A 16,479-nucleotide genomic window follows, 5' to 3' on the forward strand; every position below is an offset into this window, starting at 1 on the left:
ATGTATATTCCTGCTTGATAGGGATGTAGCGAACGTCGGAAAAAATGTTCGCGAACGTCCGAACCCCATAGACTTCAATGGGAAGGCGAATTTTAAAAGCTAGAAAAGACATTTCTGGCCAGAAAAATGATTTTAAAGTTGTTTAAAGGGTGCAACGACCTGGACAGTGGCATGCCAGAGGGGGATCAAGGGCAAAAATGTATCTGAAAAATCCATTGTTGACACAGCGCTGCGTTTTGTGCTGTAAAGGGCAGAAATCACACTACGTCACTCAGGTGGTGTTTCTGGACACGGAATGTGAAAAAGCTCACACAGCTAGGTGGCACTTGGTTAAAGACTGGGCAAACAATGCCTGCAAGGTCAACGTATACACTACTACAGCAGTGGATACGGAATATATTATTGCTGCTTGAAAAACGTCACTCAGGTGGTGTTTACGGAATTATTATTGTTATTATTTAGACAGAATGTGAACAAGCTCACACAGCTAGGTGGCATTACTAGCCAGCAAAGCTACCTAACCTAAAATGTCCCTCAAATCCCTGCAGACTTCTGTCCCTACAATACAGAGCAGTATCAAGTAGATTACTAGCCAGCAAAGTTACTATCAACTGTCCCTCAAATCACTAACAGCTCTCTCCCTACACTAGCTCTTCCAAGCACACACAGGCAGAATGAAAAAACGCTGCAGGGCTTCAGTTTATATATGGAAGGGGAGTGGTCCAGGGGGTGTGGGGGTGGTCCAGGAGGGAGAGCTTCCTGATTGGCTGCCATGTATCTGCTGGTCTGGGGGAGAAATGGCAAAAAAAAGCGCCAGCTAAGGCGAACCCAAATTGGCGAACGTTGCGCAACGTTCGCGAACATTCGGCGGACGCGAACGGTCGATGTTCGCGCGAATTAGTTCGCGGGCGAACAGTCCGCGACATCCCTACTGCTTGATAACATTCCATCCAGTGGCATAACTAATGAGTAGGGATGCACCAAATCCAGGATTCGTTCTGGATTTGGCCAGGATTCAGCCTTTTTCAGCAGGATTCAGCCGAACCCTTGTGCCTGGCCGAACCGAATCAGGATCCTTATTTGCATATGTTTTCTTTTTATTTTTTACAACTGCCACTTTCTCCCCCTGCTAAACTCTCTACTAAATTCCTCTATCTCTATCTTTCTTCTTTTCTTTTCTATCAAATCTTCTTCTCTCCGCTGTTTGTTTTCCCCACTGGTTGAAACCTAAAAACTCTCCAGTGTAATGTGTTTGCTATTATGTTTTGCATAATTGAGCAGAATGTAACAACTGTAAATATGTGCTGGAAATAAACGTTTTTAAAAAAAACCACTAACATATCAATTTAGAACAGTTTACCCCTTTCCTAGAGCTGCTTTAGAAACACATAAGATGGTGAAAAATGAAACTTTATGTGAACCTTTGGGTTCAAGCATTCAATTACTAGTAAAAACACACGAAAGTTCCTAAACTCTTCCCAAACTGGTTTCCTTATTTGAATACTTTGGCTTTCTGCAGATCTTTTTTTGTCTCCCCAACCAGAAAATAAAAAGCTTGGCAGTTTTATTTTTTTGAAAAACATCTTGGGAAAAATAAAGATTGCAGAAGAAGCCAAAATATTCAAATTAGGGGATGTTTGGAGGCTAAATTGTTGGGCACCAGTGGCAGGAAGCTGGAGAGTTGTGTTTAACCTTGGCATGTGGAGAAGGCATGGAGAAGGTTCATTATCTGTACTCCAAATATTAGGAGGATCAGCCCCCCAAATTGGTTTTCATGCTTCTTGTGTTGTTATATCATACCTGGAAAATGTATTGTGAGTGTCATCACTGGGAGCATCCAAAAGTAAATTTTCCATACACTCCCTCTATTACTTATTCTTCTATTTACCTGTCTCTTCCAAATTCAGTTTCCATTTTTTCTCATTCCTTAACTTTTTCTATATTTATATACACTACTAAGTTTAACATTTTTTCAAAATACTTATAGGGTATAGGAAAATTCAGGGCTTATCATATGAATACAATAATTATAAATAAAACAGCAAACAAGCTGAATGGGTTGGTGGTTTTAAGTGCCTGTATTAAGTGTTCTCCAGTGAAGCCCAGTCTGACACTTTGTGGGACCAATAACTATGTTTGTGTTTTTTACACTCTTTACTGTCAGCCCAGACCATTACCATTTACATGGTACCCATCTCTCTAACAATTGCTGTGCCCTAATAGCCCCTTTGTTTAAAAAGTAGCCACCCAGATGCAGTATAATGGTACTAAGGCATTGATATCTCGGCTGAGAGTAAAGATTGTAAAAAACACAAATTTAGCTATTGGTCCCACAAAGTATCGGACCTGAGGCTCACCAGAGAACCTCACCTCAGGGGCCCACCAAATGCATAAACGCACCCAACTCCCCCCTCAGCCTGAGTTGAATTAGTGGTGGCCGCCAGTACTAGGCCTAGGTATTCTCCCCCAACATGTCTCCTCCCTGCCTTCTATAGGAGGAGCCAGGGAAGAGAAATCAAGTGCCGCATGATGGATCGTCGCCCTGTCGCATTTTCTGAAGAGGAGTGCAAGCAGAGTTTTGGTAAATTATTTCTTAATAAAGACTTTGTGATTTTAAAGTTAAATATGTCTTGGTGTTTTTTTTCCCTTATATATAAACACATTTTTTCCAAAAATTTTTTTGATGTTACTGGTCCTTTAAAGCATTTCTTATATTTTGACCTACCTTTCAACATCTTATGTTTTTTCCGTATTTATTTTCTCAGTTTCCTGTACTTTTGTCTTTCTTTTTTTTTTTACCTTTTTGATTCTTTTTCAGTCTCTACTCTGTTCCTCACAGCTTGTCAGTGCCTCTGTCTGCCTCCTTTCTGTACTTATTTACTAAACTTATTGGCCTTGTCCTCATTGTGAATTTTCCTGGTGACCCCTTTCTTCCTCATATCTATGCTATTCTTATTACTTTCCAATTTATTTGTTCTTTCTTCCCCCAGTTCCCCATGTGACACACTTTCATTTACTCATGTGGTCCATTGTGTAAATTGTGTATAGAAAAGCGAGAACTATTAAAAATATGATTGCACCCAGTGATAATAAAAATAATAAAAAAAGAACAGAAGCCACAGAAGGGACTATGTAAAAATGAGATACCTAGTGGGATATACAAATGTGATAAAAAATCATGTTCATCTGGATATTTTAGGGGGAAGGAAAATAACAAAATTTCAATCTAATGTAACTAAACAGGAATTTGAGATTAAGGGAAGAATAAATTGTAACAGCATGTTTGTAATATATTTGATACAATGTGTATGTGGTTTGCAGTATGTAGGGAGAACGATTAGGAAGCTGAAAACAAGGTTCTCTGAACATTTAAGAAACATAAAAAGGGTTAAAAACCCATTCACTGTCAAATCACTTTAGGGAATGTCACAATGGAAGTTCAGAGGGGTTAAGTGTGATGGGTATAAAAATATCAGAGGATGAGAGAGGTGGAGATAGGGTTAATAGGTTGAGAAGACGGAAACCCACTGGATCTACAAGTTAAATACAATGGTACCGAATGGCTGGAATGTGGATATAGATCTAGCAGCATTTATGGTAACTGTAACTGATTATTGTTATGAATTCTGATTTTTTTAAAGAAGGTTTTATGAAATGTAATATTGTATCTAATGGGTTTTAATTCATTTATTTTGGGGTTAATAAGTTTAACATGAATAAAATGGAATAAATAAAATTTTAAGGTAAGGGTTAATGATGACCAGAATAAGTAGGAAGGAAGTGATGTAGGAGATAAGAAGTCCTTGAGAAAGCGGATCAGAATCCGCAAAACGCGTTGGATAAGAGCGAGGAGTCCGTCCGTCCAAAACTACTCCAAAAACAAGTGTGTATTGAGAGAGCTCGAAATCTGGACCACAGAGGGACTGATTGCCGGCACAGGACTGGTTCTGAGCACTGAACACATGGAGTGGGACAGAGAGCGAAACATATGGACAGATGAGAAATTTATATGCAATACTAATTTTTTTATCCTGTGAGTATATTTTTGTATGCGGGGATATGTTGAACTACAACTAAATACTGCACTTTGCGCTTTTATTTTTAACTACAGATTTCTATTTATTTGGAGCTGGAGTACTCCATTACCAAAAGCTGCAGAGCGGGGGAAGTGAATATTATTGAAACAAATTGTGATCCCTAGTAACCTCATCTCCAGGAGCACCGCGGCAGTTAAATTGGTGTACTTATGTGGTCCATGTCTCTTTTCCTATCCCCTTCCTATTTTGTTAATTTCTGCCTCTGGAAGCAAATGGTTTGCACAATTTGACTACCTACATTCTGTGTGCTATTCCACTTTTCATCAATATGGTAATTTAAAAAGTTAAATCCAGAAAGCAGGGGCAATGCAAGAGTAATGCAATCTGTATTTTTATAGTATTGAAAACAGTATTTTAGAACCATTGAGGTCAAACCATTGTTCCCACCTGCAGTAGCTTGCCATTACATTTAAAAATTAAAATCTTGCCTATAGAAGAAACTGACACCGTAAGTTGTCATTCCTCCCAAACAATGTCAAGGTCTATCTTGGTGAACATATTTACTATTTAAATGAAAGGAAAGTGGCTGTATGTGGAGCAGGAACTCATGATTGCAGCCAAAATTGTATGTCCTATAGGCCTTTAGAAGTTATACTTGGACATTATTTTCTGAATATAAAGTAACAGTAAAGAATTTGGTAACTTACACAGGTCTTAACACTGACAATTTTTGTAAAGAGTACTCATGCTTTGGAAAGGAGGAGTTGGAGAAAATTCTCAGAAACAGGATGCCAAAAAGCCACTGACTCAGCTATCTTTTTAAGCAGAGAAGACTGACATGAGTGGCATGAGTATTATTCAGTTGTGTAAATACTATAAAACATACATCATGACTAGGGTTGCCACCCGGCCGGTATTTTACCAGCCTAGCGGTAAAATACCTACCAAGGCCGGGGCTAGTTGCTGGTAAATTTGTAATACCCTTAAGTTTAGCTCTTGGCCTGCCCCAATCTATCCAACACTTACCTTTTTTCTCCAATGATCACTCCATAACCCATCCTCAGGCCATTGCGTGCAGTGCCCCGCCCCTCTACATAATAACCACACCCCTTTATGCCACTGCCATGCCCCTTTTAGGTCACCCCCCCACTGGCCAGTAATTGTTCTTTTAAAAGGTGCCAACCCTACCCATGACTGCAGGGGGGCCTGGACTGTGGTGTCTGCATAGCAAAGAGGGATTATTTGCCTGACAAAATCAAAGATTTATTTTTTTTGGGGGGGGGGGCTCCCAGACCCGGTATAAGTGCATATTTACATATATGCCCAAAACTGTTCCTGTAAAGGGGTTGCTCACCTTTGAATTAACTTTAACTATGTAGATGTAGAAAGTGATATTCTGAGACAATTTGCAATAGATTTTAATTTTTAATATTTGTGGTTTTTGAGTTATATATTATTTCATATATTATAGCTTTTTATTCAGCAGCTCTCCAGTTTGCAATTTTAGTAAACTGGTTGCCAGGGTCCAAATTCCCCTAGAATTGCACTGATTTGAATAAGAGACTGGAATATGAATAGCATAGGGGCTGAATGAAAGTTGAGCGATAAAAATAGCAATAGCATTACATTTGTAGCCTTACAGGGCATTTGATTTTTAGATAGGGTCAGTGAAGAAAAAGGCAAATACTTAAAAAACTATAAAAAAAATAATGAAGACCAGTTTAAAAGTTGCTTAAAATGGGCCACTCTATAACATATTAAAACTTAAACCACCATCCACACAGCAACCACCCTGTCTTGCATACTATGTGCTTTTGTCTTACTTTGTCTCAACAAATTATTTGTGTTGGGAGTTACATACTGCCCTTAGGTTAAGTCAAAAGCATTTGGACTTTTCTTGAAAAAGCCACTCGGATGAGTGAAGAAATGTTTTCAAGAAAACTCAAAAAAATGTCCAGTTGTGTTTTCGATTTTAATTAGATTAGATGCTGTATATCATGACCTGGATGAATGAAAATCTTCATAAACCCTTACGTTATTTCAGCAACAGTCACAGGGTTGTTCCCAGGCCCAGATCTGTGGCAAGGCCACACAGGCCCAGGCCTAGGGCGGCAAAATATTAGGGCTAGCATGCCACCCTGCTGCGTTCTGGGGAGCAATGAGGACGCGTAACCTAACCTTAGTGCAGGTGGCCGGGCGCTAGGACATCGTGCCCAAGGGTGGCTGCCCAGGACATCCGGCCCTAGTTGTTCTTTGGTTAGTATAGAGAGGGACACCTTCCACAGTCTATGTTTTGTTCAACCACAACATAATGTTAGCAGTTGTTTGCTCCCCTGCTGTAGAGTGAAATCATACAAAGCTAAAAGGGGGGTTCTGGGATTACAGAAGGGGAACAAATTATACATTTTCGGTATGTTGACTCTCTATGATACATTTTTGGTTCAAAGATGCCGCCTTGCATTTGATTTTATCCCCAACTCCCAGTATCACCTGGCAGTTATGTCTGTAAGCTGTTAGGAAAAACATGCTGGATAAAGTAGGAAAGAAAGTACTCAGCATTCAAAGCATCTTCATAAACAAAGTAAATTAAAAGAACACATATTTTGTTTCAACATAGACATATCAGGTATACTGTACATAGGAAATGTAATGAAAAAACACACAAATTTTTCATTTCTGGGAGAATCTCATTCTAGAATCTATTGGGTACCAAGCTCTGTTGTACAGGCAAGGTCATGTGACTTGCAGAGGATGAGCTGAGCATGCGCACAGAGCTCTCAGCTGTCATCAGCCCAGGAATAACAAAGGCAGAAGCAGCTGTGCCCGTGACAGCCAGTAACATCCATCAGCCGAAAGAGACAGAGAGAGACATCCAGGAGCAGCCATCCTATGACATACAGTGTTCTTTTCAGAAAGACTGCTGGAGACTCCATCATCTAACAGTAAGTGTAATCAAAAGACAGCAGTGTTATGATAGGGAAAGGCAGCTTTCTGCCAAAGAAAACAGGCATAGAAAACTGTTTGGGAGGTAGTCTTCTGCTGAAAAGCACAACACATTCTAATATCAATTGTGTACAATCTTGTTGCTACATGTACAGGCAGCAAGTTATAGATGTCTGCTATATGAGATGTCCTTCATTTCAGTCACAAGACATCCCTCATCTGAGATAGAAAGAGCTAGCTGAATTCTACATTTCATGATTTTCCGTTCTGCCTATGTCCCTTTCTCCCACACACAGTGGCAGCGCGGCCTAACACCTTCAATCTTCCCCCCTCCCTGTTATTTGTTCTCCCTCCCACCCTGATTTCTGCTGCCCCTCTTTCATTTCTGCTTTCCCCCAATCTTTTTATGTGTCCCTCCTCCTTCCATACATGTTTAGTCATGCTTCTTTTGTCTGTCAGTAAAGTCCATATTATTCGTATATAAAACAATACACATACACTTTTACAGACACACACACACACACATAAAAAAATGTATATATATGAATAGCAATACATTCATCCACATAAAATGAAAAGAACACTAACACACATACATTTCTGTGCTTCTGTATTTGTGTATGTATTTACCTGCCCCGCCAGGCCCGGACTGGCAATCTGTGGGTTCTGGCAAATGCCAGAGAGGCTGCTGTAAATTGCCATAGACAGACACTATTTATTGGGCTGATAGGGCTGTTTGGGCTTCTGTGTGGGCTGTTTGGGCCTTTGTGTACCTGAAACACCAGAGCCTATTATGATTCCCATTCCAGACCTGCGCCCACTGTTCACGTATTGTATTCTGATAGACAAACCTAAACTCTTAGGCCTCTTTCTTGTTTTATAATAAAAGTCATCTATGCCCAAAGTATAAAGATGTGTTGATACTGCTGTGGGATAAAATATATATGGCTGGGTTAGGCATGAATATCTATTAATGCCTTTTTAAATGGCAGAAGTAAAAAGAAAGCAGAGTTATTTAATAAACAGCATCAGAAAGATATAATAGCTTTTATTTATGACTGATATGCTTGAAAATGGATGCACAATTGTGGTAATAAAAATATCATACACGCACTTGTGCCTGGTTATGATCATCTATACTAGCCCTGTGCACAGATTTGCTGGTTGCTTTGGTACATGTGAGCAAAGTGCAGTGTGTTTTGGTTCAAGGGCCCTGTACCTACTAACTGCTACAACATACCAGATGGTCTTTTGTTCTCTTGCTGAGTGGTTCCCAAACAGTGAGGCCCCCATCCAGGGGCTAGGAGCAGTGACTGATGGCCTAGCCTGAAGGTCAATTGGTGAGGTTTGGGGTATACTCTTGTAATCCCAGCTAGAAGGTAAGATTTTGAGTAATTAATTATTGGTTGTTTTAGATATTCTTCAAATGATAGCAGAAACCTCAATATTTTTATTTATCTGAAACCTGTTTCTGAACTAAGGAGTCCTTGCCCAAACACTGGACCTTAAAGATTGGCATGAACCAAAAAGGTCTGAAGATCACAGTGTTGGCTAATGCTGCCCTAGGTACCACCAGCCAGCCACCCCCTTTTCTTACCAATCAGTGCATGTGCAGTATAGGCTTTGTGCTTGCCTCCCCCCTCAGCTCCATCACTGAATTTAAAGGTTGGAGAATATTTTTCCATATCGGTACCCCTAATGCTGCCACCCTAGGCACGGGTCCTTGTGTGTCTTTATCGTAAACACATCCCTAAAGACCACTGCTAGTTGGAGGATCCAAAAGGCTGCAAGTTATTTTATCCTAATTTATATAGTGAATAAAGTACCCCCTCTTGTAAAATATAAGGATATTATAAGTTACCAAGGAGTTCCATGACCATATAAAAACACGAGGCCGAAGGCCGAGTGTTTTTAAACAGGTCATGGAACTCCGAGGTAATTTCTAATATCCTCATATTTTGCAACTGGGGGTACTTTATTTATTATAATACACACATTTCAGTGAGTCATGTGACAGAAATTACATCAGAACTCACCGTTTATAACTGATGACATCAGAACTCACCGTTTATAAGGATATAATTTACAAGATATTCATGGCTTTTGTGTATTATATATAGTTTATATATCCTAGGCCCTAGGGAATTAGGTCTCAGCTTTTTTCACCAGTGCCTTGCATACTAATTGTAGTCAGATCTCATGTCTAATCCATTTTCAACATTACTTACATTTAGAATTTTATAGACTTCCCTGCTAGGTCACTTTTTAACAAAGACAAAACATTGGAATCATTATGCTGGTATAAAATATTGAGCAGTAGAAGTCAATGGCAACAATGAAATGGCTAATGCAATTTATGTGGAGCAATGGATCCACTTTTCCCTAAAAGCTTTTTTGGACAGTTTGGCGTTATTCTCTATATTCACATATTCAGAATGTCTTGAAGACAATGTATTTGACATAGGGGCTTATTTGCAAAATTATGAGGTGCTCTATGTGCCCTAATGGGGCAAAATTATGGATTTTAGAGTGTCATTAAATCTAGTCCCAATGCATTAAAGGAACAGTCTGCAACATGAGTCAGTTTACCTTTGTTGTCTCCTCCAATGTACGGCATAGAGTGGAGCACTTCTATTCACCTTGAGCTTACTGGCATGCATGATCATAGGAGGAAAAAAAATTAAGATTCAGGTAGGCTTAACCTCCTATAAAAATAGACCAGCCAGGGGCGTCACTACAGAGGAAGCAGACCCTGTGGCTGCCCAGGACCAGGAGGTATAGGGGCCCCATTAAGCCCTTATTCATATACAGCTTTGATAAATATTGGTAAAACAGGTTAACCTCTAATCATTGCTTCGGGGCCCAGTAATATCTTGCTACGCCACTGAGATCAGCTGTTACATATCAATATATAATTATACATTCTTCACTGGAAAGCTTTCTATTAGTAGCCTCCCCAGACAAAAATTATTGTACTCACTTGTGAGGCATTCTCTGCTGCGTTGGACAGTGATGGGTACAAATACAGGGAGCAAGGTGCATTGTGGTCAAAACATGGGGCTTTTCCATGTTTTCTATTTTCTTGCACTTTGTACCTTACTCGATTTAGAAAATCAGACCTCTACAATGTACCAGTTGCACCACTATTTCTAGCATTGAATCAAATGTTTTTTGAAAAGTAAAGTTGTAAAGCCACATCCCATTGAATTATGGAATAAAACCTGATTATGCAATGGCATGCTGTATATTGTGTTTTTGAAGGGGAATAGAATTGTGTACAATTTTTATATGCAGTCATGCAGTTGGTTGTATAAAGGAATGGTGAATAAGTGTGCTTTTTGTGCTGTTTGGTCAACCTCTGTAGCAACCTAAAACTAACCTTCATTCCTGGAGATCAGATTTGTGATATAGATTATTGGCTCCCATTATGGCCACAGGTTTGTAATGAGAATGTCTATCAAAGAACTGAAGGAAAACTGTGCAGAATGGTTCTGATATCCACTTTGTGGGGTGTGCATAATAACTACAACAATAGCACCAGAAAATCATTGGACTAGAAATAAAATCATACAAGGGAAGGGGGGTGACAAGAAAGGAGGGCAAGGCTATTTTGGGAATCATTGACCATGGATAGGTATCCACATTTACCTACCCTTGATCAGGCCAATCCCAAGATGTTTTTAGGGGGTGCCATGGGTATTTGCTTCAGTATTCTTACTTGCAATCAATGTTAACAGGGGCTGAAAACTGAGCAGCTTTAAGGCCTTCTATGGCTCAGTATTGTATTTTTGTCAATAAGCAGAGTGTTTGATGGCTCTTAACAGAAAAATGCTGAATTAATACAACTGATCCCTGCTTTAATGTAGAGTAAACCTGCTTTGTAGCCCTGCACGGTCCACCTGTTTGACTCTAATGATGAATTTTGAAATCTAACATTTATTTTTAGGGCTGGGACCCACTGGGCGATTTGGGGAGATTTAGTCGCCTGGCGACTAATCGCCGCGACTTTCCACGACCAATCTTCCCCGAATGCCTCCCCTCGCTCTGCGCCTGGCTAAAATGAAAAATCGCCTGCGCTAATCACACGCGGCGATTCGTTTTCCGAAGTTGCCCGAAGTTTCCTCGTGAGGCAACTTCGGGCGACTTTGGGAAACGAATCGCCGTGTGTGATTAGCGCCGGCGACTTTTCATTTTATCCAGGCGCAGAGTGAGGGGAGGAATTCGGGGAGAAAAGTCGCTGCGATTAGTCGCCAGGCGACTAAATCTCCCCAAATCGCCCAGTGTGTCCCAGCCCTTAGACTAATGGGTTTGCTGTTAACTAGCTACAGACATTGTAGATAACACAAGATAGTAGGGGTCATTTAAGACTGCAGCCACAAGTCGTCACACTAAAATGTACACAAATGATGCATTTATTGATGTCATTCATTAAATGTACTTGCATCCAAGTATGTTTATATACAGTAGTTGCTCCAAACCTGCCACTTCTGCTGAATTGTGCGCAAGTGCACAAATGACACTAAGAAACCCTGGTGCTACTGATGCCAAATGCCATGGTAATTCCAGGGTTCCCATAGTGAGTTGCATCTTTTGGCCTAACAGACTTGTGCCAAAAGAATTAAACACAAAAGTAATTTTAAAATTAAAATGTTAACCACAACATGCATCTGATTTGCCAACACACAAGCTCTATTTTATCTGTTTTGATCAACCCATGCAATGCTGTGAGTAGCTACAATAATGCTGGCATTATGGGGGTAAATGTTGCGTTGTGGCAATTTACCAAAATTACTCTTTGCACACTGTACTTGCAGTCAAAAATGACTCCTACTGTTTCACTGGCCATGCCAAAGATTGTCTGGGAAGGGTAAGAACTGTAACTGTCAAGGGAAAGCGTGTAGGAATTTTCTGATATAGGCTTGCAATCTATTATTCTGATTGCGCAAATGCTCCTTTCAAGAAATAAAAGTGATTTTGATTTTGGCAGCAGCAGACCAACAGTACTGTATAATAAGTTGCAAAAAGCTTTTTTATGTCTTGTCTTGTAAATAGGCTTTGGACATACTCTCTTTTCAGGAAGGAAAAGTGGATCTACTTTCCTTTGTTTTGCAGTTCTTCTTTACAGCTGTTGCTAATACAGACTTGGGGGCCGATTCACAAAGGGTCGAATATCGAGGGTTAATTAACCCTCGATATTCGACTGGGAATTAAAATCCTTCGACTTCGAATATCGAAGTCGAAGGATTTTAGCGCAATAATCCTTCGATCGAACGATAAAATCCTTCGAATCGAACGATTCGAAGGATTTTAATCCAACGAACGAAGGATTATCCTTCGACCAAAAAAACTTTGGAAAGTCTATGGGGACCTTCCCATAGGCTAACATTAACTTCAGTAGCTTTTAGATGGCAAACTAGGAGGGCGAAGTTTTTTCTTAAAGAGACAGTACTTCGACTATCAAATGGTCGATTAGTCGAACGATTTTTTAGTTCGAAGTCGTAGTCAAAGGTCAAAGTAGCCCATTCGATGGTCGAAGTAGCCCAAAAAACACTTCGAAATTCGAAGTTTTTTTACTTCGAATCCTTCACTCGAAGTTAGTGAATCGGCCCCTAAATGTGCATTTGAAAGATGCCTAGCAGAAAGAAGCTCTGGTGTTTCAGTCATTGAAATCAAGCATTTTATCAGTAAAACATATGGTAAACTAAAGACTGATCTTTTCCTAAACACATATCTCCTGAATGTGTGTTACTATACCAAATAATTGCAGCAGTACCAAAACAAATGTCTTGAATCTAGGGGATCAGAGGCATGCAAAAGGTGCATTTGAACGTTTTGCATGCTATGTGTGAAAAATTTGATTAAAAGTATTGAAAAAAATATAAATTGCAGTTGCTTATTTTCACAGCATGTGCAATATGCAAAATGTAACTTTGGGATGCAAATGTTTCTTGTTTCTTTACCCACAATGCTGCATTTCTCTCCCTGAATTCCAGCACCATTGCAGGCACCTGCTAAGTATAGTCTGCTAAAACTTGCTTGAGATGGGCCAATACAGACCCTAATTAGTGCAGCTTTCTGTGCACCGACTGCATGATCTGGAGTGTGTGCGGATTCTACACGTATGCGTTGCTAAGGGACCCAGCAACAGAAGAACAGCACCCATTGAAGTATTGGTGAATTACTGGTGTGCGGTAGGAAAATTACATTCCACCAGAGAACCTGACACCCAGGCCCACTCTCACAACACTTAAGGTGGCCATAGACACACAAATCCTATCGTACGAATTGAGGATTCGTACGATTTTTGGATCGTGTGTGGCGTGTGCCGATATCTTTCGATCGTCAGATTTGATTTTGACCCAACCGATCCCGCCGGAGCCCACGGCACATCGTAATCGGATCGTTTGGCCATACGGCCAATCAGATTACCCCCAATATAGCCATGTTTGTTAATGGCATATCGGGGAAAGATCCGCTCGTTTGGCGATGTGGCCAAACGAGCGGATCTTTGCATCTATGGCCACCCTTAGATGGAGAAAGTCCCCCTATATTTTTCTTCATCATAATTAGATTTTAAATGCATATCTCTTAATATATTTGTTTTTTTTTCCTTGCATGCGTTTTCTGCTTTTTATTCCCATTCTGTTTTGGTTGCTTAACAACCCTTGTGCTTTTTTCCTGCAGGGGCATTAAGTCATATGTTTGGGTGACCAGGCATGCCTTTGTGTGCGTGACAATGGCAGCTCTGCCGATGAGGGGGGCATCAGACCCCCAGCCATAAAACAATTTTCAGGGGACCCTACATGCAAACACAAATGGTGAGTAGAAAGCAAGTTGAGAAGTACTAATGCATTTGTTAATAATGTTTATTTTTGTACATTATGGCTGGTACCACAATATTGTAGTGGTCACTCTAGAGCCACAATGTTCTGTAAATAAAGTGGTGGTGCAAAGCATTGCTGTGTAAGGTTGTTGGGAGGTGGTAGAAATGTAGCAGAGTAGCAATGACCTGCAGACTTGCCAAATTTAGAGGCAGAAGGACTGTTCTCGTTGGAGCAACATTATAAACTGCCCACTGTATAGTACAATTTTATGTATGATAGCAGGCACAAGAGTGAGTGGCACCAGCTATGTACCCTGGAGTACCTGGTGCCAGCAACCACAACAGACAGGCACACAAGTCCTTGCACTTATTAGAACCTGACATAAAATCCAGGACCACACCAAACACATTGCATTCTGCTACAATGACACATGCATACATTTATGCATTTTTGTTACTTATGTTCTGATCTGTGGAGAGAACATTTGTCAACTCTTTCAGGACATCAAAGGACATAACTGGCCCGAGGAAGACTCAGACGGGGACAATGAATGTGGGGAGTTCCTGTATGGAGTGCAGGTGATATTTAGCTAAATGTATTTAATATTTAAATATATTGACTTGTTTTATCTGGAAAAACGGATAACGTGTGCAAGAAAAGATTCCGACACAAAAATGTAGGGTATGGGTGTACACACCCACATTCTATATACTAATACACTGCTATCAGCAAGATAGTGAAGATGTTATGAAGTATGCTGTCTGACAGTTGAAGCCTGTCAAAAGGTTTTCTAAAATTTAGTTAAACAAAAGATGGACAACCTATCTTTTTACAGATCTATACATGGTCGGACTGAGGGTTACGGTGCCCACTGGGGCTGAACTCAAGGGCCCTCCTCCCGGTGTTCAACCTTCAACCTGACCCCCCATGTGCGCCCCCCTCCATAACTTCACCTCTGATGGTCCTGGCAGGGGAGCAAGCTTGGGGTCCAGACGGGGGATTGGGCTTTGGATCCACCTGGTAGAGCAGGCCTGTGCCAGCGGGCCCATGAAGGCCAGGACCCACCAAGTTTTTCCCAGAGTATGCTGGTCCAGTCCAACACTGGATCTACATATGTATATATGTAAAATGTATAATTATAACTTAAAGCATTTAGTCCCCTTCTCAGTGCATAAATAGAACTTTACCTTAAGTCATGATTTAAGTGAAGCTCAGCGTTATCTGCCCAGACCAGAAAACTACAGTATGCTTCTGATTATGCACAAGAATTAATGCAAATACCCTTGAGATTGATGTTTCCATATAGTTCTCCTTTAAGCAAGGCAGAGGAAACCAATACACAGTGGTATTAAAATAATTTATTTTCTGAAAAACTGTTTGCCTTAAAGCAGCCCAGCACTAAATTAATATATTGTAAATTTCATTATAGTATTGATGTACATGATTGCTTTTTGGATCCCTGGAACTTCTATACATTGTTTTATCCTGCTTATGGCAAATTTGTTTTAATATCCCCAGCAACACAGTGTAAGACATGTAATCTGTGCACTGATCCACTTACAGAAACCCCTCTTGACAGTTGTTCTAGCTGAGTGGAGTGTGTGGCACAACTAGCACAGACATGATGTACTACTACCCATGTTTTACTGGCACAACCATTGCATACTAATGGTAACAGGTAATGTAGCTCTGAAGCAAGCCATTAATGCTGGTTTCAGTGATGCATTTAATAAATCATCCTTATCACCTGACAGCCAGTCTCCTGTCCACATTTTATTTAAGCAGTTTTCCAGCACTGCCTCCCCAATAAACCCTACACTGTATGATCCCTCCTGTAGTTCCCCTGACTAGTACTACCAACTTATGTTTATTTTCGCTTTAGGGTACATGCTGTGCTGATCTGTACAGGCACCCCCAGCTTGATGCAGATATTGAAGCTGTAAAGGAGATATACAGTGAGAATGCAGTATCTGTCAGGTATGAAACAAAAGGGCATATATCTGTGTATTTAGCACAAATAGATCTCTTAGCAATGCTACAAAATTTCATGCAATGTTTGAATTCATATGCTCTCCTATTTAAACAAACACAATGTGGCAAATGCATGCTATTATCCTCATAAATAAGCATTTTATCTTTATGGTAATTTACCATAATGTGTGCTTATGCCCAAGAGATTTGAAGAAGTGTTCACGTTCCCACTTCAGATCACATATAATTATAAATTAAAACATAGGTACTGTGGCTGTTTTTAAGGAGAGCATCAGTGGAATTGTTGAACCAAGGAACCCCATTTTAATTAGACAATCTCTTGTTCTATATTTGTTTAAATAATAATAAAAATATATGTTTGTTTGTGTAATAACCTACATGTGCCAAAAGCAAATGTCAGCTGATGTAACCTCCACTTCATAGCTCATGCCAGTACAGATCCCTGAAAAATTCAAACCATTTCAATGTTAGTGTGGGGCTATTTAAAGGAGAAGGAAAGGTTAAGACTGAGTAAGCCTTATCAGAAAAGTCCATCTAAATATACCAGTAAACCCCCAAAGTAATGCTGCTCTGAGTCCCCTGTCAAAAGAAACACCACATTTCTTTCCTTCTATTTTGTACTCATGGGCTTCTGTATCAGACTTCCTGCCTTCAGTTTAAACCTCATTGCCCTGGGCAAGAGC

General features: G+C 40.2%; 1 protein-coding gene across 2 annotated transcripts in view; it reads left to right on the forward strand.

Annotated features, from left to right (window-relative positions):
* Positions 1-6,807: 6,807 nt before the first annotated feature.
* The window catches only part of parp6.L (poly(ADP-ribose) polymerase family member 6 L homeolog), a 36,709-nt gene continuing 27,037 nt past the window's right edge, over positions 6,808-16,479 (forward strand). For both annotated transcript variants that reach the window (XM_041586674.1, XM_041586675.1), the window contains exons 1-4: positions 6,808-6,979; positions 13,665-13,798; positions 14,305-14,382; positions 15,687-15,781. In XM_041586674.1, the coding sequence (XP_041442608.1) occupies positions 13,784-13,798; positions 14,305-14,382; positions 15,687-15,781 (188 nt within the window). In that variant the 5' untranslated portion in view covers positions 6,808-6,979; positions 13,665-13,783. The remainder of the gene's footprint in view (positions 6,980-13,664; positions 13,799-14,304; positions 14,383-15,686; positions 15,782-16,479) is intronic.

This window comes from Xenopus laevis, chromosome 3L (genome assembly GCF_017654675.1).
Source record: "Xenopus laevis strain J_2021 chromosome 3L, Xenopus_laevis_v10.1, whole genome shotgun sequence".
Taxonomy (NCBI): Eukaryota; Metazoa; Chordata; class Amphibia; order Anura; family Pipidae; genus Xenopus; species Xenopus laevis.